The sequence below is a fragment of the Engystomops pustulosus genome, chromosome 2 (assembly GCF_040894005.1).
Source record: "Engystomops pustulosus chromosome 2, aEngPut4.maternal, whole genome shotgun sequence".
In the NCBI taxonomy this organism is placed as follows: Eukaryota; Metazoa; Chordata; class Amphibia; order Anura; family Leptodactylidae; genus Engystomops; species Engystomops pustulosus.
This window is the reverse complement of record NC_092412.1, coordinates 147,891,589-147,913,848: the sequence shown is the minus strand read 5'-3', so window position 1 is coordinate 147,913,848 and position 22,260 is coordinate 147,891,589. Positions and strand designations below refer to the sequence as shown.

At 44.3% G+C, this 22,260-nt stretch overlaps 1 protein-coding gene across 2 annotated transcripts in view; it reads left to right on the top strand.

The window, feature by feature from the left end:
• The first annotated feature begins 5,284 nt into the window (after window positions 1-5,284).
• Window positions 5,285-22,260, top strand: part of MAP7D1 (MAP7 domain containing 1) — a 78,395-nt gene continuing 61,419 nt past the window's right edge. For both annotated transcript variants that reach the window (XM_072136811.1, XM_072136810.1), the window contains exon 1: window positions 5,285-5,710. In XM_072136811.1, the coding sequence (XP_071992912.1) occupies window positions 5,680-5,710 (31 nt within the window). In that variant the 5' untranslated portion in view covers window positions 5,285-5,679. The remainder of the gene's footprint in view (window positions 5,711-22,260) is intronic.

Here is a 22,260-nt window from a genome sequence, read left to right as displayed (position 1 = left end):
GCTTTACAGTTAATATCCCTCATCTCCGAGCAATCCCTGTGTAAAGCTGCCAACATCAAGAGAGCCCCATTTACCATCACCTAGGGATCCCTGCGCCTTCATTGGGGTGGCCCCAAGGAGAACTATCCTATATGTGCAGCCTCTCCCTCCTTTCTTGCGGATCCACCTGCCCAATACCTGCCGGCGTGGACGAAGCCTGCTGCTCTGGTACCCAACGACCATGACAAGCACTAGGCCACGCTCAGCCAGCCACATAGATACCAAAGGGAATCCATTTGCCTCGAAGTTCAAAAAGGCTAGAGCCTGATGGGGGATGTTGCACTACCTTTCAACCTAGCATTTAGTGTTCAGTTCCCTAGCAGAACCACCAAATAAGATTTAAAACACTCCAATGGAAGTCACTTTCACCTTGAACCTTGTAAATAAGATGGTGGTTCAAGCAGCTGAATTTTTATTTATTAATATTGTTCCCTTATAAAGAATGGCTGGACCATTACACAATCACTTTTACCTCTTGTGTCACCGCCTCATCTTCAAAAAGTGTAAGCTCTTGCGAGCAGGGCCCTCACTCCTATTGTTGCATGTGAATGTTTGTATCATTCTTATTAATGGTACCAATGGCACAGAACAATGCCTCTGTAATCTTGCATTCTCATTCTCCACATTGAGGATGTAGGGAATGGGACACCAGCAGCTGGCACAACCCTTTAAGGACAAGTAGACATGCTTTGTTACTAGTGATGAAAAGGTGCATTATGCCCATTTGCTATAACCAGTGGCAGAAGTTATTTCTCCATTAAAGTACACAATGCTCCTCAGTCTAAATGAAACATTATGGCAAAAGGAAAAACAAACTTTTTTTCTGCAAGTAGTGGGTTTTATAACTTCTAAACAGAACAGAAATAATGGACCTGGTTAAACCAATCCAATCTACACAATGGTATAACACGTCAAACCTCCATGGTTCGTTGGGCACCTTCAGAATTTAGTTCTGGACACAGGTTAATATGTTCTGATATGGTTGGTTTACAATGGGCCCCCAAATCCACACCAAAAAAATAATAATAATACTCGACTTCCGAGCATACGCTAAGGCTTCTACTAGACTTCTACTCATATGAATCCGTTATGTACAAAGGCTGCGTCCCTGTGCTAAGCTTCTTGTCACGGGTGCTCCCGCAATCCCTGTCTCCGAATCACAGGCGCACCCATGTCCCTCTGTGTGCCCCCAGAGCCCAGCGAAACTCACCTCTCCTGGCTCCAGCGGCGGTCTCTGTGGCTCGCAAAGTTTTAAAAGGGCCAGCTCGCCAATAATTGGCGCCGGCCTGCCATAAATTCCTGCCACTTCCTGTGACCCTTGCCAAATATTCAAGCCATCCCCTGAAGAGAAAGCCCCCCTGTGTATCCTGCGCTCCTGTGTATCCTGATCCATGTGCCAGTACGTTGCGGTGCTCCTGATCCGTATGCCAGCTGCTGCGATTCCTGACGTGAGTCCTAGTGTTCCTTCCTGTGCTGTTCTCCTGCTATCTTCCCGGGTACAGGCTGTCTCCTGCATTACTACCTTAGCTGCCACCGCAGACTAGTTGCACCTGTGGAACGCCCTGATAGTACCCTGTCGCAGCAAGACCATCCCGCCTTGCAGCAGGCTATGGTGAAGACCGGGTGCCACTTAGACTCCGGTCCCAGGTGTCGGCTAGTACCATCTCCTGTGGTGGTCCAGAGGGTCCACAGACTCACAGTCCTGACACTATTATTCTTTTGTTACAATAAAATCTTATTAGATTTTCCTTTAAAACACTGCACTGAAATCAATGGGCTGTTTGAAGGATTTTGTTTGTCATGCATCCCATCATCATGCATCAAAGATAGATGTCAATTGTAGCGGTTCTAAGATAATTCATAGTAGTATAATAGCATGTGCCCTTATAATGTACAGGCAGTCCATGACTCACAGAGGAAACCTAGTTACAAACGGTCCTCTCTGTCCACTGTGATCACTAGAGAAGCTCTCTGGATGCAAGGATCAACTGTCAGAGATACCCAAGGTGTCCGTACTGTATTGTTAATCCTTGTTCCCTTAAGAGCCCAAAATTTTGAGAATGCAATCATCACCTTGACCAAAAACAATTAGTCTGGAGCTACACTTAATTCACTAATGGTAGTTGATTAGTGTTCACCTCACTGTCTCGGTCCCCCTCTGTTGAAACTGGAACGGCAGCATTTTTAAGAAAAATTTTTTATACTGTTCAAATACTCCGCCGGGATTTATTCCAGTCAACTTTCATTGACAGTGCCCTGCTCCTGGGAGATTGTAAGGTATTTCCAGGTTGGAAGCTCAGATTGTAATCTCTATAGGGTATGCTGAGTAGGAGAAGTGAGGCACCAAACTAAAGGCTATCAGTGGGATCATAAGGGCACACCCCCTTGAGGAAGCGACGGCGAAACGTGCGTCGGGGTGCTGTGGTGGTGGTCGGGGAGTCTCCTTACCGTGGTATGAGTTAATAGTGTAGAATGCCTGGTTAAGGCTCTGAACTCTGGCTATACCGCTATACTTCTCCCTGTTTTACTTGTATGCCTAATATGGCCAAATATTGATCTTTGTATTGACCACCACCACTCTCTGTCTGTTTTTATGGGATGTGTTTAATATTGGTTGTTGGTTGCCATTTTGTGTACAAATAGAAATAAAGATATACCGTTTAATTTATCTACTTTTGATGAATTCAGAATTTTATTGTGGTTCTGTATACTTGTATTTGGTACTTATCAGTGGGATCATAGTCAGTAACTTAAAGCAGTGAGCAATACCACATTTTTCAATTGTATTGGTGCCCTGGAGACCTAAATACAGTTGATAAAAGGAGGAGATATTTGTATTATCAATTTAGCTTCACTCAAGGGTACCCCTGAGCGGAAATAACCGTAGGCAAGAAGTAGAACAACTCTATACCTACTCATGCTTTCTGCAGTCCCAGGCAGCCCACAATGTTTAAAACAGAGCGATTGATGCACGTCCTGGGTAGCCTGCAAGAGGATGCCTTGAATTCTGGCAGGTAAACTCTGTGCTAGGGCACCAGCCCACAGAGAGGGCTCCGAGTACCACCTCTGGCATAGATGAACGAGGAGCCAAAACCAGTTGCAATTATAGATCATTATTATTATAATGTTAATGAGACTGAAGAGCTCTGGTGGGTGTCAAATTTTGTCAAATTTTTAGGCCAATACTTTTTTGGTGTATGGACTAATGTAGAGTGTCGTTTTTTTTGCGGTACCGCTGACATTTTGATTGATTTCAATCTGGGACCTGTATGATTGTTTCATAAGTTTTTAATAAATATTTTTGGATGGAAAGTTGGTGAAAAATATTTGGGCATTATTTTTCATTATGATCTTCATGGCTGGGAATTATCGTTTTATATTTTGATAGAACGGGTATTTTGGGACATGGTGACCATGGCAGTTACATGCTGGCATCAAATGCGTTATACAGCTGACACCCACTGTGTATGGAGCTCCAGAGCTCTCTCCATACATTCCCAGCACCACAAACTTTATAGTATAATACGCACAAAGGGGTTAAAGGTCAAAAATTCTCTGCTGTATTTGTGAACCCACATACATACATGTGGACATTTGCTAGCTGTTGAAACAATGGCTACCACATATCACAAGACGAGGTTTGTGTACATGAGTCTTTAGTGCTGATGCTCAGCTGTGATAACATAGCCAAGCATTGGCTGCAACATAACCCGATGTCCTGCTATCTTTTGAAATACTTCCAAAAAAAGTTCTCTCAACAGCTGCCGTAAAAACTAGAGTTGTCAGTAGTTGAAGGAATTGCCACTTACTAGAGTAAGTACTGGATCCAAATAGGGTCACTGATATAGTACTTACCCACGCCCGGCCCCAGCACCAGGCCATCCCGGGCAAGTGCTGGAGGAGGCACTCTGGCCCCCGGATCAATTGTACCAGTGTACAAATTATCACCATCCGGATCGATTACTTTTCTGCCTCTACGCTGCGCTCATCGGTAGAGCAGCATAGAGGCAGAATCTAAAACTCACATGTCCTGGTACCCCCGAAGCTGTGCTCCGCACGGTATGGGACGGCTCTGAAGCACATGGTGACGTCATCAGATCACGTGTGCCGGCTTCAGGGCCAGCGCGTACGGAAGGCCCAGGCTGAAGAAAGAAGGAAGATGCAGGCGCTGCTCCGGTGGAACCAGGAAAGGTGAATTTTTTTTTCTTTCCCAGAGGGGGGCAGGGGGAGGGAGGGGGCCGCTGTGTCCGCAGGCGGAGGGAGGGGGCCGCTGTGTCCGCAGGCGGAGGGAGGGGGCCGCTGTGTCCGCAGGCGGAGGGAGGGGGCCGCTGTGTCCGCAGGCGGAGGGAGGGGGCCGCTGTGTCCGCAGGCGGAGGGAGGGGGCCGCTGTGTCCGCAGGCGGGATCAGTGTTTCTGCAGGGGGAGGGGGGGGCAGTGTGGCCACCGGAGGGCAGCCCAACAAGGCTCTGTCGCCCAGGGGCTCACTAAAACCTGGAGCCAGCCCTGTACTTACCCTACTAAAGTTTGTGGATGTCCCCTCTTTAAGGGTGTCAGCTGTCTCATACAGAAGACCCAAGCCAGTAACAGCTGCCATCCCTGCCTGCACTGATAGCTGTTGGCCTTCTAGGAGCCACAGTCTTTGTCACATCATGGAAAATATTGATTGCATTTCTCATAGGTAAAATGCGAGGAATAATCTCTACTGCAATGTCTGCACACACCCTGTGCCCCATTCAGATGACAATGTTTTATTAGAAAGTTAAAAGCAGAAAGAGTCTCATTTAATATTGTCAGTCATTTAATAACGTGATATAACTGCGGAGGTATACTTCCCAGCCTCTAGTCAGTACCTCAGACTACACCTCAGCTTCCTGACGGCCACAACTCACCAGAAGCCCCATCGTGCAGTGATGATGACGTCACGGCGCGCTCTCTGAGCGCATTCTCCAGCATCCTGAGACCAGGGCTGGGTGTCTGAGGCCGCCTCACTGACTCACCATCTGTGCTTCCCAATCCTAAAAGAATGCAACTTTCCTTAGATAGTCTCAACACGCTGCCGGGCTCAACCACACCACCCAAAGGGAGGGGGGTCTGCAACCTTACTTCTGGATAGTTACTATATTCCAGACAGAACTTGACAGAACTTATAAGTATGTTCGAGGGCTAGAGCTCGGCAGGACCTCTTTCCGCCCCATACGTTATAGAAAATAACGTGTGCTAGAGAGAGGAAGTGAGGCCACCCCCGCGCCGCACATGGTACGCTCCGGTGTGAGAGGTTGCTCGGTGTCTGTTACAATAGCACTTCCATCAGCTGCTCCAGCAGATCTGGACTAGATTCTCATCTCCGTTTTCTGGGAGCCGCCTGATCCACCGGGTGGAGAATTCTGGTAGCGAAGTAGAGGGGCTAGATCTCCATTCAGTGCACGGGGCAGAGCCTGGCATTCGGAGGGGGCTGGGCACTATTCTTCCCTCCCTGGTGATGAGGGGCTTTTATCCCAACTGTTAAACGGATCCTTAGGAATGAGCCTCCAGAAGGGGACAAGAAGTAGACCCTGATATTCCCACTACTGCGGAGAGTCCTTGCCTGTAACCACTCAAGATCACCAATTACTGGAGCTGCTGAGTGTACCCACTGAGGACATGGACAAGAGCAGGGAGGATACCACCCAAGGTATGTCACAGAGGAGGGGGCAGCACTGTGGCTAGAGAATACACTACTGACCACCTCATGACGCTGCAGATTCCAGATACGTGTCCTCTTCACCACACAATGCTGCAGATAGTCATCATGGAGGAGCACAACACAATAGCCTGATTCAGGCGGAGGGGGCACAGGCCTTCTCCCCCTCCTTCAGGCTATTTGTTACTGAGAGATAGTTTAGCAAGCCCTTAGAGCTCTCAGGAAACTTTCTGCTGGCTCTTTTGTATTGGCTTTATTCGTTTTTTAGCTACAGAAGGAGCAGAGTATGTAAAGAACGTTACTATAAAGGGTTAACGCTGTGCATCATCATCATCACTTACATCTTGATGTCTGACTAGAAGGAAAGGGGTGGAGGAGTTTTCTTGCAGTGCACAACATGTTCAACTTCTAGGAGCAATTGTAAATGCAGTCTACTGAAAGTTGTGTACCCATCAAATGACTCCCCTCTCCATGGACCCCCCATGGATAACAGCTGCTCTGCTTATGCTCTTCTCCATTGAAATGAATGGTCAGCCATGTCATTTAATGTACAGTGCTACATGAGCAAAGGCTAGTAATTCATTCTCCCCACTGAATAATAAAGGGGCGCTCTGTCGCCTCCCACTTATGTTATGTGGATGTTAAAATGTTATGCTCGTGTATAAAAGACTGTCATGGCCATTTCATGGGCTCATTCAGGTTCTGAAAAGATTATGATCTGCTTAGGTGATGACTACAATAGAATATAATTGTAGAGCTGGAGACAAGTCACTAATGCTGAAAATTTCCTCCATGACAAAGTATTGCTGGGTCCTAGAATATGCTACAATTTGTCCATCCCCTTGGTTTCTAACAGTGCCTGCTACACTTGTATCATGTATGGGCAAGTTTAGAAGCAGATAAGAAAGGCTTTGTTTAGAGGTGGCCTGATATTCCATTACTGGTGTCTGCATATTGTTTTGTCTACTTCATTGCTGTGGATGAAAGAAAATGGTGATAAAGCTAAATGACAGGCCTGAACTGCCTTGTATAGTAAATGGCCTGTAAATCACTTAGTATTATGGTCAGTTAGCCAGTGCGGTACATTATGAGATATTAGAAGTCCATGGAATATGTAATTCATTACAAAGATTGCTGCACTACAAATAACCAGTATAGAAGGACAATGATAATAACCAGGTGGGCACGGTGCCCCCCTCTATTCTGTATGTTACTGCATTGGCTTGCACAAAAGTCAGTCATAAATCAGTCTGTTGCTCTGATGTCTTGACTGACTGACATCAATTCAACCTTTACTGAATAGAACATTTAGCCTCCGGCTTCCTTGTGGTTTTCTCTGTTGTGCCCTTGTATGTCTTCCTGGAAATTTGTTTATGTCTGTTGCCCCTGGCAACTATGTACGGTATGCGAGGCGCACAACATTGAGTAAAGCAATGTCTTATCTACAGCTGGAAAACAAAATCAGTGTCTTTGACTGATGAAAGAGATGATTGTACAATGGGTCATGGTTACAGTTGCAGAAACAATTGTTGCACATTTGCACATGTGAAATTTCTGCAGCCCTTTAGTAAGTCATTTGTAGATGGCATTAATAGTTCTGGCATAAATCCATGTCAGACTTTTGTGCCTATATAGCACCAAGTGTTTTGGCGCTGCAGATTTGGTATTTGCAACTTCCAGAGCGTTGGGTAGAAATCTGAATAGCACCTTAGTGTCTGGAAAACAATGGTATCACACCTTTTCATTGCTCCTTGAAGGAAACAGTCAGCTGATCTGTCGGATCAGATGTCTGCTGAGCTTATACTTGAGATAACATGAGTAATATAATACTACTGAGCTTTCTTGGATTTACTTGAAAAGATCTTAAACATTCTTTTGTTTTTTAATAACTTCATGAACTCACATAACGATATTTCTATTGTAGAGTTGATATAACATTATGGGGCAGATTTGTCAATCTGTTTACAACAATTATTCACAATCTGCTTCAAATAACTGTCTACTCCACATCTATCAAGGGCTTTAGACAGTTTTCAGAGACTTTTTCAACTAATATAGAAAAAGAAGCGTGGCATCTGAAAAGGGGAACTGCTTTTGTGGGGAATAGTGTGCGTCAAAAATTATGCTAGTATGCCAGAATTTTAGAGCATTTTAGAGAATTTTAATGCAACTAATAGGAGGAAGTGTGACTGCACAGTCTTTAACTACAGGCGGTCCCCTACTTAAGGACACCCGACTTACAGACGACTCATAGTTACAGACGGACCCCTCTGCCCCCTGTGACCTCTGGTGAAGATCTCTGGAGGCTTTACTATAGTCCCAGATTGCAATAATCAGCTGTAAGGTGTCTGTAATGAAACTTTATTGATAATCCTTGGTCCAATTACATCAAAAAATGTTTAACTCCAATTGTCACTTGGGCAAAAAAAAAAAATTCTCTAGCTACAATTATAAAATATACAATTCCGACTTCCATACAAATTCAACTTAATAACAAACCTACGGACCCTATCTTGTACGTAACCCGGGGACTGCCTGTACACTAGATTTATCAACTAGCATATTTACAGCAGTAAACCCCCAGACATTGAGTAAATATCAGGTACCAGCCACAATCAGTGGAAATGGCACGCAGCAAATTTACACACATGTTATTTTTGCATATGACCTTATAGCATCTGCACATTAACTGATGTGCATGCAAGTTTTACTTCCACAACATGGAAATTTATGGGGGAGATTGTGTTTTTGAATGCCCTATTCAATTGAATGGGCCTGAACTGCAATATCAAGCACAGCCACTAAACTATGTTATAAGTTAGATTCACAACCCCTTTCTTTTGATTTCGGGTGCCATTTCTGAGACCAGGGTTTGATGGTTGGCCTGTGATATATACATTTTGGTTTTGATTTCTGACTAAAATCCTAACTGGAATCTGTTGTCAAATTTTTCCAGTCCTCACACAGCGATTAACAACTTCATGTGCAAAAAGGCTGCCGCTCATGGTGTTTGGGAAGGCATGCAGGACTCTTTTCTCTCTTGGAGTCCTGTCAGGATTTACCCTACAGTTTAATTCCAGCCTTTCTCACTTTATCACTTGCTGCTTTTGAGTGGACAGTAGAAACTGGTTCCCATTAAGATAATTCATATCCAGGCCTGTAATATGACAATGTTTTATTTCCATATTTCAGTTTCATGCAGATGAGACATGCATTCAACTCCCACACCACTGCACACAGTATATGCTGAGTGTTCAGAAAGGAAGTAGTTTGAGGAAGACTACAAAAATAGCCTGAAGACAGGCAGCCTGATCTGAATTTGTGCTTGTTTGCAATATTTGACAAAACCAAATTGTCAAATAGCCTCTATATTCTGAAATCCAGATAAAAGCAGTTTAACTCTATTAAAATATTTACGAGACTTCTCTTAAAGTCAATCTCCCGATGCTCACAATTCTACACTGCACCGGCGATCAAGTCTGAACATTGCTGTTGATCACTATTGAACACGATCACTGGCTGTTATGTATGTTATGGTGGTCATCCAGACACAACGTGGTTGTGGTTACTGTAAAATGTACAATAACACAGATTGTTGAAGGGGGCTGCAGAGCGGGCCTAAGGTTAAAGGGGTAGGCTAGTATTAACAAATGTAATAACAATAATGTAAACAGAACCACGTCTGCCACGTGTGACTCTGCACATAGTTGCGAATGAGGTCAGATAGCAGTGGAGTGCTGTCCTCCAAATTGTCCTCTCTCACTGCCCTGCTTCCCACTACTTGCCTGACGTGAGGCACAGCTTGCTTGTTGTGCTTCTATGGGTCTCCTGAGGCTACCTGCTCCTCCTAGCCCGGCTACCCTGGGTAAAATTGAAGGCCTGTGCCAGCCTGGTGTGTGTCTATTTTGCTAGCGGGGCTCCCCCCCTTCACACCCAAGCAAATGGCACATGGCTGGAATATTTTCATTAACCCTGTCCCCTTGCCATGCAGAAAGCAACATGGCAAGAATAGACTCGAATATTCCTTCCATGTGGCTTTCTTCAGGGGACAGTGTTAAAGGGAACCTGTCATCAGAAACTGGCCTAATAAACCACTACCAGTATACTCTCAAGCAGTTAAACAGCTTCTAGATGTTTCTTTCATGACCCAGTTTGGTGGCATCATCCATAAAATCAAATTTGAAGTCAAGCTCTCCCTGCTTCTGAACACCACCTCCCATGTAATTGACATCTTGCATTTGACTTCAGGAGATCTGACCAGTGACGTCCCTGGATACAGGACCATCAATTATAGTTAAGGGTGCATTTTAAGACCGGGAAAGCTTGATTAAACAGTGTTAAACTTTCCGCCGCCTTGACTTCATAAAAACAATTCTTACCTCACTTTAAAGTTGATTTTCTGGATGATGCCACCACACCAGACCATGAAAGAAACATCATCTAGAAGCTACTCATCTACTCGACAACATACTGCTAGTGGTTTATTAGGCCAAATTCTGATGACCGGTTCCCTTTAATAAGGAAATGTAAGGGTAGTACCCCCATCAACATTTAAACAGTTAACACTTGCAATCTGTGCCAGTGGTGGTTATTTGACACCTTGTTTGAAGAGGATGTAACCAGTGAACCCTCTTTATACATACTAAATGGCATTATGAAATACAAGTACGGTATGTCATAATTCAAAACTAGAAGGCTACTAGGACTTCTTACTTATGATGGGGGGGGGGGTGAGCATTTTAATTTTGAGTTTATGATTTTCTAATATTCTTTTCTCCATCAATTCCTCATGGTTTTATAATTCTCTACTTGCTGTCATGCTAGATTAATTAAAGAGTTAAGTAAATAATGTATAATAATACAATAAATAAGAAACATTTATATTATAAACTCCTTTTTTTCATTGACATTTGTCTGGGGAAAGGTGAAAACATAATGAGGTCCCTATGCTTGTTGTTTTACTGACTGCACAGCAGTGTGCTTTGGTGTTCTCTATGATAATAATTTCTCGCCTTGCTCCTCCTTGAGAGCTGTCCTAAGGATGAATGCTCTGCTGCTCCCGTCTACCACTGCCGAATGTTTTATTATAAGACGGGTAGACTTACCTGCCAGGACTTGCGATGGTGCTGTAGACGTGATCTGCAGTAGATCACATACCGGCCTACATACAGCATGGGACTCTGTCCTTGTAGGGGAAGTGATAGGTGTATATCATGTGAAGATCAAATGCTTGGTTTTAATAAGTGTAGTATTGCTTCATGTTGTTTCCATTATTACATGTTAATGCAGCCATGCTTGCTATCAGTTATATTTCATGGGTCTGTGTCTCCTATTAATATCTACGGCTGTCACTTGTGAAAAGTAGTGAATTTAAGGTCTACCTCAGCACCTTCAAATCTGGAGCCATTCTTTGCAGCAGCTCCCCTATCTTAGACTCTGTTTACCGCTACATTGACGTCTCTGTAAGGGTGCATGCAGTGTTATTTTTTTTTTTTTTTTTTTAGGCTTTGAGTGGTAAAGGAATTTTCACGTGTGGACGGTGCCTTAAGGCATTGGGGTTTTTCGGTCTCCAATGTCTAAGTGTTTAGTATGTAGAATATAAAAAGATCAATAGACATTTCATTGACTATGCCAAATTTTCACACATCCATATTAAAATCTAAAGGGGGTCATCTGCTATCCAATAAAATAGTAAAGTGTTGCCTTCATTCCCCACGTGATCCATAACTGAAGCTCCTGCAGTCCCCTGCTGAGCCATTATGTAACTACGTATTGCACATCCTTGCTTAGCCTCTGTTCAGCTGCATTGATCACATGCTGATCCCTTATGAACAAAGACTAAGGGTATTAATGGAGCTTCAGTGTATAAAAAGAGTTTGCAGCAGGGCCACCATCTAGTCTTTGTAGTGGGACTGTGTTCAGCTCCCCCCACCACCACCACCATTTTACAACCAAAAGGGGGCCCGAGGAGCTCACTCACTACCCGCAAACCCCCTCCCCTGCTGATTGCCCACTAATTGGTCGAACCTCACTTCCGCAGTTCCTATGGAGCTTCCGATTTCCCCCCCCCCCCATGCAAGGTGCAAATATATATTTATATAATATATACATAGACAGGAGGTCCCTAGTTACAGACGAACATCTCTGGCCACTGTGACATTTGGTGAAGCTCTCTGGATGCTTTACTTTAGTCCCAGGCTACAATCATCGGTTGTAAGGTGTTTGTTCTGAAGTTTTATTGATAATTCTGGGTCCCATTACAGCAAAAGTTTTTGAAAATCCAATTGTCACTAGGGCAAAAAAACATTTTGTGTAGAGCAACAATTATAATATATACAGTTCCGACTTGCATACAAATTCAACTTAAAGAACAAACCTAAAGAACCTATCTTGTATGTAACCCGGGGTACTCGCCAAGTCTTCCCTGCCTTCCCGCGGTCCCTCCTCTGCAATACGACTGCTATGACAAGTGCGTCCTCTGACCCAGGCGCTGTTGCGCCTTCACATTAGCAATGGGGGCGGCGCCTGGGTCATAGGACCCAGGAGCTGTGTGCACTGGAGGGGCTGGACGTGTCTGTGGACGGACTGTGGACTGAAGGGGGGGGGGGGACGGTAGCTGTCTGGACTGGGGGGGGTCTGGTTATGGACTGGAGATGGGCGCTAGCTGTCCATGGACTGGTGGAGACAGTAGCTGTCTGTGGGCTGAGGGGGTCTGGCTATGGACTAGAGGGGGGGCTGTCTATGGACTAGGGGGGCATGTGCAGGGGCTATCTTTTTACTGAGGGGACACTTTCAGGAGCTATCTGTATACAAAGTGGGCATGTGCTAGGACTATTTACAGTATATACTGAGTGGGCACATGCTAGGTCTATCTGTATACTGAGCGGGCATGTGCTGGGGCTATCTATATACAGAGTGGGCATGTGCTGGGGGGGTATCTATATACTGAGGGGACATGTGCTAGGGCTATCTATATACTGAGTGGACACATGCTGGGGGGGTATCTATATACTGGGGGGACATGTGCAGGTGCAATCTATATTCTAAGTGGCGGCCCTGGTTAGTAGTGGTTATTTTTTTTATATTCAGTGACATTTAGGATACTGGCCATCTGTGAACTTAAAAGGACATACAGGGAACAAGTAAATTAAAACATTTTTACCTATAGCTTCCTCATCTTCCACTCCTGCCCTCTTCCTCCTGGATGTCTTATGACACCTGAGGAACACTAGGAAACAGTTCATGTATCCATGATCTCCTCGGTACTGCACATTAATGAAGTGTGACATGGTTATGTGTAGAACCCTGACCTAAATCATTAACGGCTTTTGCACTGAATGGGTTTATCCATCATCAGACAGTGTGGGCTCAGAGTTCAGAGTGTACATGGGACAGCATCCACGCAAAAATGAAATAATGATTGCTACATTAGCGTCATGTATTAACCATTACACTCCTGGAACAGCTTGCTATCTATTCGTATCCGCACACTTCACAACAGATTGTAATTTTGTTTTAACACATATAGGTGCAGATTTACTGATCCTTTGCTATTAGTTGAGACAGTCTACAATGTGCTAGATTTATCAGTGTCTAATGCATGGTTAGTCTAAATATGCTCCAAATATGTCATCCAGTAGTAGATGGCTTCCTTTTGTCCATACAACATTTCCAATGAGCTACATCTGCTTGTCCGGTACTCGGTGAACGTGGCACACAACTTGCATGCATATTAATTTACAAGTCCCAGGTAACCATTTAGTTACATAATAATGCCAAGCAATCTCTTAATTATGGGAGGATGATGCTTTACTCACCATTTATACAATGAGGTGGATAGTTATCATCCCAGACATATGATTAGGTTATTTATCTCTTCCTTTCAAACTAAAGTAAGAGACCTGAACTTCTCACAACTCAATTTGCACAATGCATTTTTCTTCCCTATGCCGCCTCCTGGCTGGGCTACATCTTTGCTTCTATTGCTGTAAGGCCTCGAACCTAATGGGAGCTATGATCTGTAACCATAATTTGCAGACCAATCACTGCTCCCATAGAGGTCTATGGCTGCTGGTCACAGTGTGTGATGTCTCACTGACCGAGAAGTGAAGAGCGAACTCTTGTCCTGGTGTGCACACAGCCATGTGAATGCAGTCTAACCCTGATATACGGTAACTTAACAGCGTGAAGAGAACCATACACTTACATAACCACCTCTTAATTGTTCACCCAGGTGCAACATCCATCATTCTATCATTAAAGGGAACCTACCACCACATATCTACCCAGGGGCGTCGCTAGGTCAAAAGATCCGGGGCCTTTGCCCCAGATCTTTTGTCCTGTGCCCCAGATGTCTGTGGATCAATAGGACACTTCTGCTGTCTGGCACCTTTCTACATTCTCAACTCTATCTGTACTCTCTGGACACAGACAGAGGTGAGTAGTCAGGGCCAGTGTAAGGGACTAGGCTGATAACCGGGTCAGGGAGTGCATTTGTGCATCTTAGCAGCATGTGAAAGCCAGTTGCAGCAGCTTACTGCTTCCAGCGGAAGACACTTTAACTTGGCAGCTCTGTGATGCCTCTGTGCTGCACTGTTCTGCTATAAACTCCAGCTCCTTCTATATCTGTATACCCCCCCCCCACACACACACACACACACACACACACACACACACACACACACACACACACACACACACACACACACACACACACTGCTCCCTGTGCTATCTAGCCCCCACCACAGCATCAGCTAATCATTAGCCGGCACTTGCTGTGATTCATTATCAGATGTCAGGACAGAGACACTGGGGAGGATACATACAGAAATTGTGAGTCTCCATGTCCTGCTTACTGATTCCTCTGAAGTTACAGGCTTACCAAGCAAATGTGTTGTGTGAAGTTTGATAATGTATAGAATCTATTGCAATGTACATGGATATAGACATGCTATGAAAGGGCTAAGGTGTGTTTATATGTATATTTGAGTTGGATGTTTATCTGTGTATATTGTGCACTTTTACACTGACCATTAAGTTTCATGATTCTCTCAGTCAAGAACCACTGCCGGGTTACCATAGCTGTCTATAGGGACGAATATCCAGCCTGCAAATCTGTGAATGCAGCCTTTCTTTCAGGACCAGGTTTTTACAGGATTTGGCATTTTTGTCCTTTAATACATATTTTTTTAGATTTTTCTGTATACATAACTTGAATAACAACATACATGAGAGATTGTTATCTATTGGACACATTATACTCTACTGAAATCATTTATATTCTATGTCGTACTGGGAACTGGAAAAACAATACAGGAAAAAGGTTTGTTTTCACTGTACAGTCCAGATGAAATCTCCCTTTCATTCATTGACTTAGTACAATCACAGAGATATTACATTTATATAGTTTTGTTACATCTTACCCCCTATGACAGTGGTGGCGAACCTATGGCACGGGTGCCAGATGTGGCACTCTGGGTCCTCTCTGTGGGCACTCAGGCCATTGCCCCAATTTCACCAAACAGGATTAAATCCACCAAATCTTCCTGCAGTCCCAAGCAACTTAAAAGATGCTGCTCTCAGCGCTATTTTAAAGTGACACTTCATTGGCTGTTTGGAACTGCAGGAAAAGTGAGAAGGTGTTGACAGAACTGCATTGTCTTGGAGGTCATCCTGCTGGACCCACCATTCTTCCTGGAGAGAAGCTACAATGATGGTCTGAATTTATCCTCCTTCTTTCAACTGTATTGGTTGCCTCAGGGGGGCCAATACAATTGAATGATGTTGAAGAACAGGTAGCAACAAGTTACTACTTAAAATGCCATGCTGGCACTTCATGGTAAATAAGTGGATTTTGGTTGTAGCTTGGGCACTCGGTCTGCAAAAGGTTTGCCATCACTGCGCTATGACATTCACATTTTCATGGGTGAAGAAGAGCAAATTTGGAAATGTTATTCTTCTTTTCCCCTAGCGTCCCCCATGACGGCCCCACATGGAGGATGACCCTTGACCCTGCAGGGACAGGAAGCGGAGAGGTTAAAACACCCCCCCCCTGCATCCACATACCAGTGGCTTCCTGTCCCTACACGGGCAGGGAGTGGAGAGTACTCCTCCGGTCTCCGCCATGTGGGACTGTATGGGGGAGTTTTTTGTGAATAGGAGCGGGTACTTACCTTCATCCTCGGAGACTTGGGATCGCGATCAGCGCCGTGCCTCCTCTTCCTGGTCCCACGAAGTCTCCAGCCGGCTCTGCCTGCGGCTCCGGGAAGCCAAAGACACCCGGCGCCGCCATCTTGGTGCTCCCGGCCACGTGTCGGGAGTGTGATGACAACTTCCGGTGGGCCGCGTCTCACCGGAAGTGACGTTTCCGGACCTTGAAGCCGGCGCAGGGCGCCAAAAAATTTTAAAAAATGGTGCACGCTGATCTGAGGTCTACAGAATCACTCGTGACGCCAGCCCTGGTCGACCTGCACGCTGCTCTGAGGTCTATAGGATTACATCAGCGGTGACTCGGTCGTGACACTCCTAAACAGTGGGTGCAAGGTACTTTGTCAGGTCTATGACCTTAATGTTGCTGTATAATGTCTAAATTGCCTTATTCTGTTATGCAGGTGCAGCTTTAATCGGCAAAAACTCTGTATAAGGTCAGGTTTTGTCTTCTTGTAGTACATGTTATGTTTGGAAATTTCTAAATGCGTGATACTCTGTTTAGATTGAAGGCATGGAATCCCTGATTATGGATGTGACATTACCAGAACCCCCGCCTATAACTCCTGTGAGTGGTTTCGGGGGTATCTGGGGGGACGGGGGGATTATCCTCCTTTACCAAAAAAGATCTCTGTAAATTCCTGATCTCCTTCTCTCTTAGCAGGATACTAAGGAGAAGGAGAAAACTAAAGAGGTGGAGAGGAAAAAAGCGTCTTCAAAAAGATGCAATATGTGTTATAATAAACTGTCTCCTAATTATAAAAAGACAATCTGCAAGGAATGTATTGATGGGTTGATGCGAGAGGAAAGAACGTCATTTATGGATGAAATGAAGGGATTCATTAAGAGTGAGATTCAGTCATCAGTGTCTTCATCCATTTCTGCATTGATTCCGCAGTTACAACCACCTTGCAAAAGACCCAGAGTGGTAGAATCCCTTTCAGAATCAGATTCTGAGGGCGAACAGGCATCCACATCAAATGTAGAATTATTTGAAATGGAACCACCTCCCTCTTCCTCGGCATGTAAAATGGAATCAAAATATATGTTTCTGTCTGAAGATTTAGATGCGCTACTAAAAGCCGTACGAGATACGCTTAAGATCGAGGATGTTGAAGAATCCAAATCAGTTCAGGATGAACTCTTTGGTATTCTAAAAGCAAAAAGAAGGAGAGTATTTCCAGTGAATGAAACCCTAAAACAGTTAATCTTAGAGGAGTGGAGAGAGCCAGAGAACAGGATTTCAGTATCCCGAGAATTTAAGAACCGTTTAATATTTGATGAGCAGGATTCTCGCCTATGGGATAACCCCCCTAAGGTAGATATTCAGGTAACCAAAATTGCAAAAAAGACGGATCTTCCGTTTGAAGATGCGATACAATTGAAGGATCCATTAGATAGGAAGGCAGACAGCTTGTTGAAGAAAACCTGGGAGGCTAGTATGTTAAACCTTAAAGCCAATATAGCAACAACATCGGTGGCTCGTACAATGTTCTTCTGGTTGTCGGAGTTGGAAAACCATATTAGAAGTGGAACCCCGAGGGATGTCATCCTGGATACAATGCCAACTTTGAAATCTGCAACGGCGTTTATAGCGGACGCATCAGCAGAAGGAGTGAGGTTTAGCGCAAAGGAAGGCGCCCTCTCAAATGCTACCAGACGTACACTATGGTTGAGACAATGGAGTGGGGATTTCCGTTCCAAATCCAAATTGTGTGGTATTCCGTTTCAGGGAGAATATGTGTTCGGACCAGATCTAGATGCTATTCTAGAGAAGGCTGCAGACAAGAGGAAAGGGTTTCCAGAAACAAAGTCTTTTCCAAAGAAACAACCCTTTCGTGAGCCAAGAGAAAGGAAATTTCCTTATAAAGGAAAAGGCAAGCAAGGGAGATGGAGCTATCCCAAAGGAGGAAAAGGAAGAGGTTTTCTCCTCAGCTCTAGCAACACATCTCAGCCGTTCAGAAAGCAATGACGCCAGAGTGGGGGGAAGACTCCTAAGGTTCTATCAACAGTGGGCGCAGATAACGTCAAACCCCTGGGTCCTGAATCTGTTGGAGAATGGCTACAAATTGGAGTTAACAGCTCTTCCTCCCAAAAAATTTGTAATAACAAATCTGCAGAATCGATCTCTTTCTCTTCAGCTATGGCAGGAAGTCATGAAACTTCAAGAGATGGGTGTTGTAGTACCAGTACCAAGGAGTGCAACATTGACCGGACATTACTGCCCCTTGTTTCTGATAAAGAAGCCCAATGGCTCCTTCCGACTAATTTTCAATCTAAAATCACTAAACAAATTCATCCTCTACAGAAAATTCAAACTGGAAAAAATCAGTTCAGCTACCAACCTCATCCCTCATCAGGCATTCCTATGTACCATAGATCTGAAAGATGCCTATTACCATGTTCCCATTTGTCAGCAGTCCCAAAAGTATCTCAGATTTGTGATCCTCTCTCCAACAAAGGAAATCTGCAGGTTCCAATACAGGGCCTTACCATTCGGGGTCTCATCAGCCCCAAGGACTTTCTCAAAAATTTTAATAGAAGTAATAGCCCATCTGAGAATGAAAAACGTCAAGATCATTCCATATCTGGACGACCTACTAATAATTGGGACTACGGAAGAAGAGTTGATCTCACACAGGGATCTAACTATTTCAACCCTGCAACAACTGGGATGGATCATCAATTGGGAAAAGTCCAATCTTATTCCCAACAGAGTAACTGTCTTCCTGGGTATACAACTAAATTCCAGTCTCCAGATGTCCTTCCTACCAGAGGAAAAAAGGAGCCTTATGATTCAAAAAATGCTGTTATTTCTGCAACGTCAGTCTTGCACAATAAGAGAGGCTATGAAAGTGTTGGGGCATCTGACCGCCTGCATAGGAGCAGTCCAATGGTGCCAGAGTCATACAAGGACCTTTCAGAGTTGGATTCTGTCATCCTGGGACAAGGATCCCTCGCACCTAGATCAAAAGATCCAACTACCTCCATCCATAAAGTCATCCCTAGTGTGGTGGACAGAGGAAGATCATCTGAAAAAGGGAGTTCACTGGTTTCCTTGGCCAATAAAGATCATTCAGACGGATGCAAGTCTGTCAAGATGGGGAGCATATCTGGAAGGAAGGTATCTTCAAGGGCAATGGTCCTTGACGACTCAGAAACGATCCTCAAACCATCGAGAGTTGAAGGCGGTCTGGGAAGCACTAAGGGGAGCTTCTCAATATCTGAAAGACTCCCATATCAAAGTCTACTCAGACAATGTGACGACGGTAGCCTATCTCCGCCATCAAGGGGGCACCAGGAGTCAGGACCTGTTGCATCTATCAAGAAAAATTTTCACTTGGGCAGAGAACAACATTTTGTCTCTAACAGCTATACATTTAAAAGGGAGTCAGAATGGAATAGCAGACTTCCTGAGTCGGAGGGTGATAGACCATCACGAATGGTCTCTAAACCAAGAAATTTGTGGCCAGATAACACAGAAATGGGGAGTTCCAGTGTTAGACCTCTTCGCTACCAGGGAGAACACCAAAACAGGTCTTTTCTTCTCGCTGCAAAGAGATGTCTCGATCTGTCAGCCTTCCCTCCAATGCCGTTGATATCCAAGATGATACAAAAAATTATCACGGACAGAGCAAAAGCGATTGTGATAGTTCCCTTTTGGCCCAAGAAGAATTGGTTTGCAACACTAAAAGCCTTAGCAATAGCAGACCCAATATTACTCCCATATCGGAAGGACCTTCTTCATCAGGGACCCATATACCATCCAGACCCGCAAAACCTGAAGCTTTCGGCTTGGATCCTGAATGGGGACTATTGAGGTCTAAAGGCTTGTCAGACAGTGTGATCTCTACACTTAAGGCAAGTCGTAAACCGATAACGTTGGCTATATATTCCAAAATATGGAAGAAATTTGTAGCTTTCTGTGGGACAGCAACCCCTAATCAATTATCTCCCAATATTTCTCAGGTCCTGGATTTTCTACAAGCAGGATTTGAAAAAGGACTAAAAACCAATACGCTGAAGGTACAGATATCAGCTTTAGGGGCGTTTTTTGATATACCTCTTGCAGATCATAGATGGATTAAGAGATTCATTAGGGCCACCTCCAGGTTGAGGCCACAACTCAAACAAAGAGTTCCTACCTGGGATCTCTCCTTAGTTCTAAACTACCTAACCGGGCCACCATTTGAACCTCTAGAATCGGCTAGCATTAAAGATCTGACCCAAAAAGTAACATTTTTAGTTGCAATAACCTCAGCTAGACGATTGGGAGAAATACAAGCCCTCTCCATTAGAGAGCCTTATTTAAAAATATCCAGTGATAGAGTAACTTTAACTCTAGACAAAACTTTTATTCCCAAGGTTTCATCTGACTTTCATCGGAATCAGGAAATCATCCTGCCTTCTTTCTGCCAGGAGCCCAAAAATCCGAAAGAGATGGCCTGGCACTCCCTGGATGTTAGAAGAGCTCTGTTACAATATCTCAAACAGACTGAATCTTGGCGCCAGGATCACAATATCCTTCTTCAATATGGGGGGAGAAATAAAGGCAAAAAAGCTTCTAAAGCATCGATTGCAAGATGGATCCAATCGGTAATCAGAGCAGCATATGCAACTCAACAATTAGAGATCCCGGGGAAGGTTAAGGCGCACTCAACTCGGGCCATGGCAGCATCCTGGGCAGAGAAGAGAGGAGCATCAATAGAGGAGATCTGTAGAGCAGCTACCTGGTCCAGCCACATGACTTTTGCGAAACATTACAGACTAGACTTACATTGTGCTAGAGAGTTAGCCTTTGGTAGAAAGGTTTTACAGGCTGTTGTCCCCCCCCTAAAAAGAAATGGTTATTTGTTATATCTCCATGTGGGGCCGTCATGGGGGACGCTAGGGGAAAAGTTGAATTATTCTTACCGTTAATTCCTTTTCCATTAGTCCACCATGACGGCCCATGTATATTCCCACCCTATGTCATATTATTGCTGTAAATGTTTTATGACTATATTGTATGTGAATGAAACATATAATAAATGGGTTGTATCCACTGCCAAGGTTCGTTATTGGAAGCCACTGGTATGTGGATGCAGGGGGGGGGTGTTTTAACCTCTCCGTTTCCTGTCCCTGCAGGGTCAAGGGTCATCCTCCATGTGGGGCCGTCATGGTGGACTAATGGAAAAGGAATTAACGGTAAGAATAATTCAACTTTTCTGTCCCAGCATTCATATCGTGGGATAATTATTTTTATATTTTGATAGATCAGGTTTTTTAAAACTCAGCGATACCTGTCATGTTCATGATTTTATTTTTATTTGCGTTATAAGGAAAAAGGATTTTTCCTTTTTTAAAAATTTTTTTCTTTTAACTTTTATTTCAGAGCCCGTAGGTTGCTTGGAGTAGTCGGTTCTTAAAATATTAAAATAAAAATAAAGAGTTGCCTTCTGCCATCAGCTCTGTACCCCACTAGAGAGCACAGGAAACTGTGTGACATCACTGCATCGCATCTCCTGATTCCTGGAGCTCAGTACAGTGGCCAGGTGCAGGAGACATGGTATAATCATACAAACGCACCTCCTCCTCTTGGTGAAGAGAGGTATGTGACTGGCATGGGGCCATAACTTGTTTGGGGTTGTTACCCGGTTGGTGACATTACTAGTGTGGGGCATTACTAGCATGGGAGCATTACTGGCCTTATAGCATAATTATTGTGAGGGTATTTCTGCCATGGTGACATTGTGGCATAATTAGTGTGGGTCATTACAGGTTTGAAGCATTAATAGGTGGGTGTCACCCTGATTAGTGAGGGTCATATTGAAGGGATATTCAAGGGGAATTTGCATTTATAGTATTCAACTCTAATTGAGGGGCTATTAGGTGGTTGACACTTTGAGGCGCCAGACGAAATGGGTAGCAATCTCACTTGTGGTTTCTGTAGCTGTATATGATAAGTACTGTTGTTATTAGCACAAGCACATGTGAATTGGGGCCCGTGCCCCAAATCTTTTATGACCCTAGCAACGCCCCTGTATCTACCTATTAAGGTAGATCAGGTGGTAGGTGGATCTATAGGATGTGAGGATAGCCCTTTTAAGTTCTAATCCTCACGTCCCCGCAATCTTTTACTAACTTTAAATCTGCAAATATGTACGTTTTGTAAAGCGGATACTGGGGCATGGAGTAGCCGGAGCTGAGGCTACATGGAGCGGTAGCTCCCCAGTAGCCTCTTTGTTCCTCCTACCAAAAATTTTCGGCGCGCAGCTACCGTCCGAGAATCCTGACAGTGGTGGGTTTTGTAGAAAGTAAAAAAAAAAATATCAGGAAAAAATCTGCACAAAATG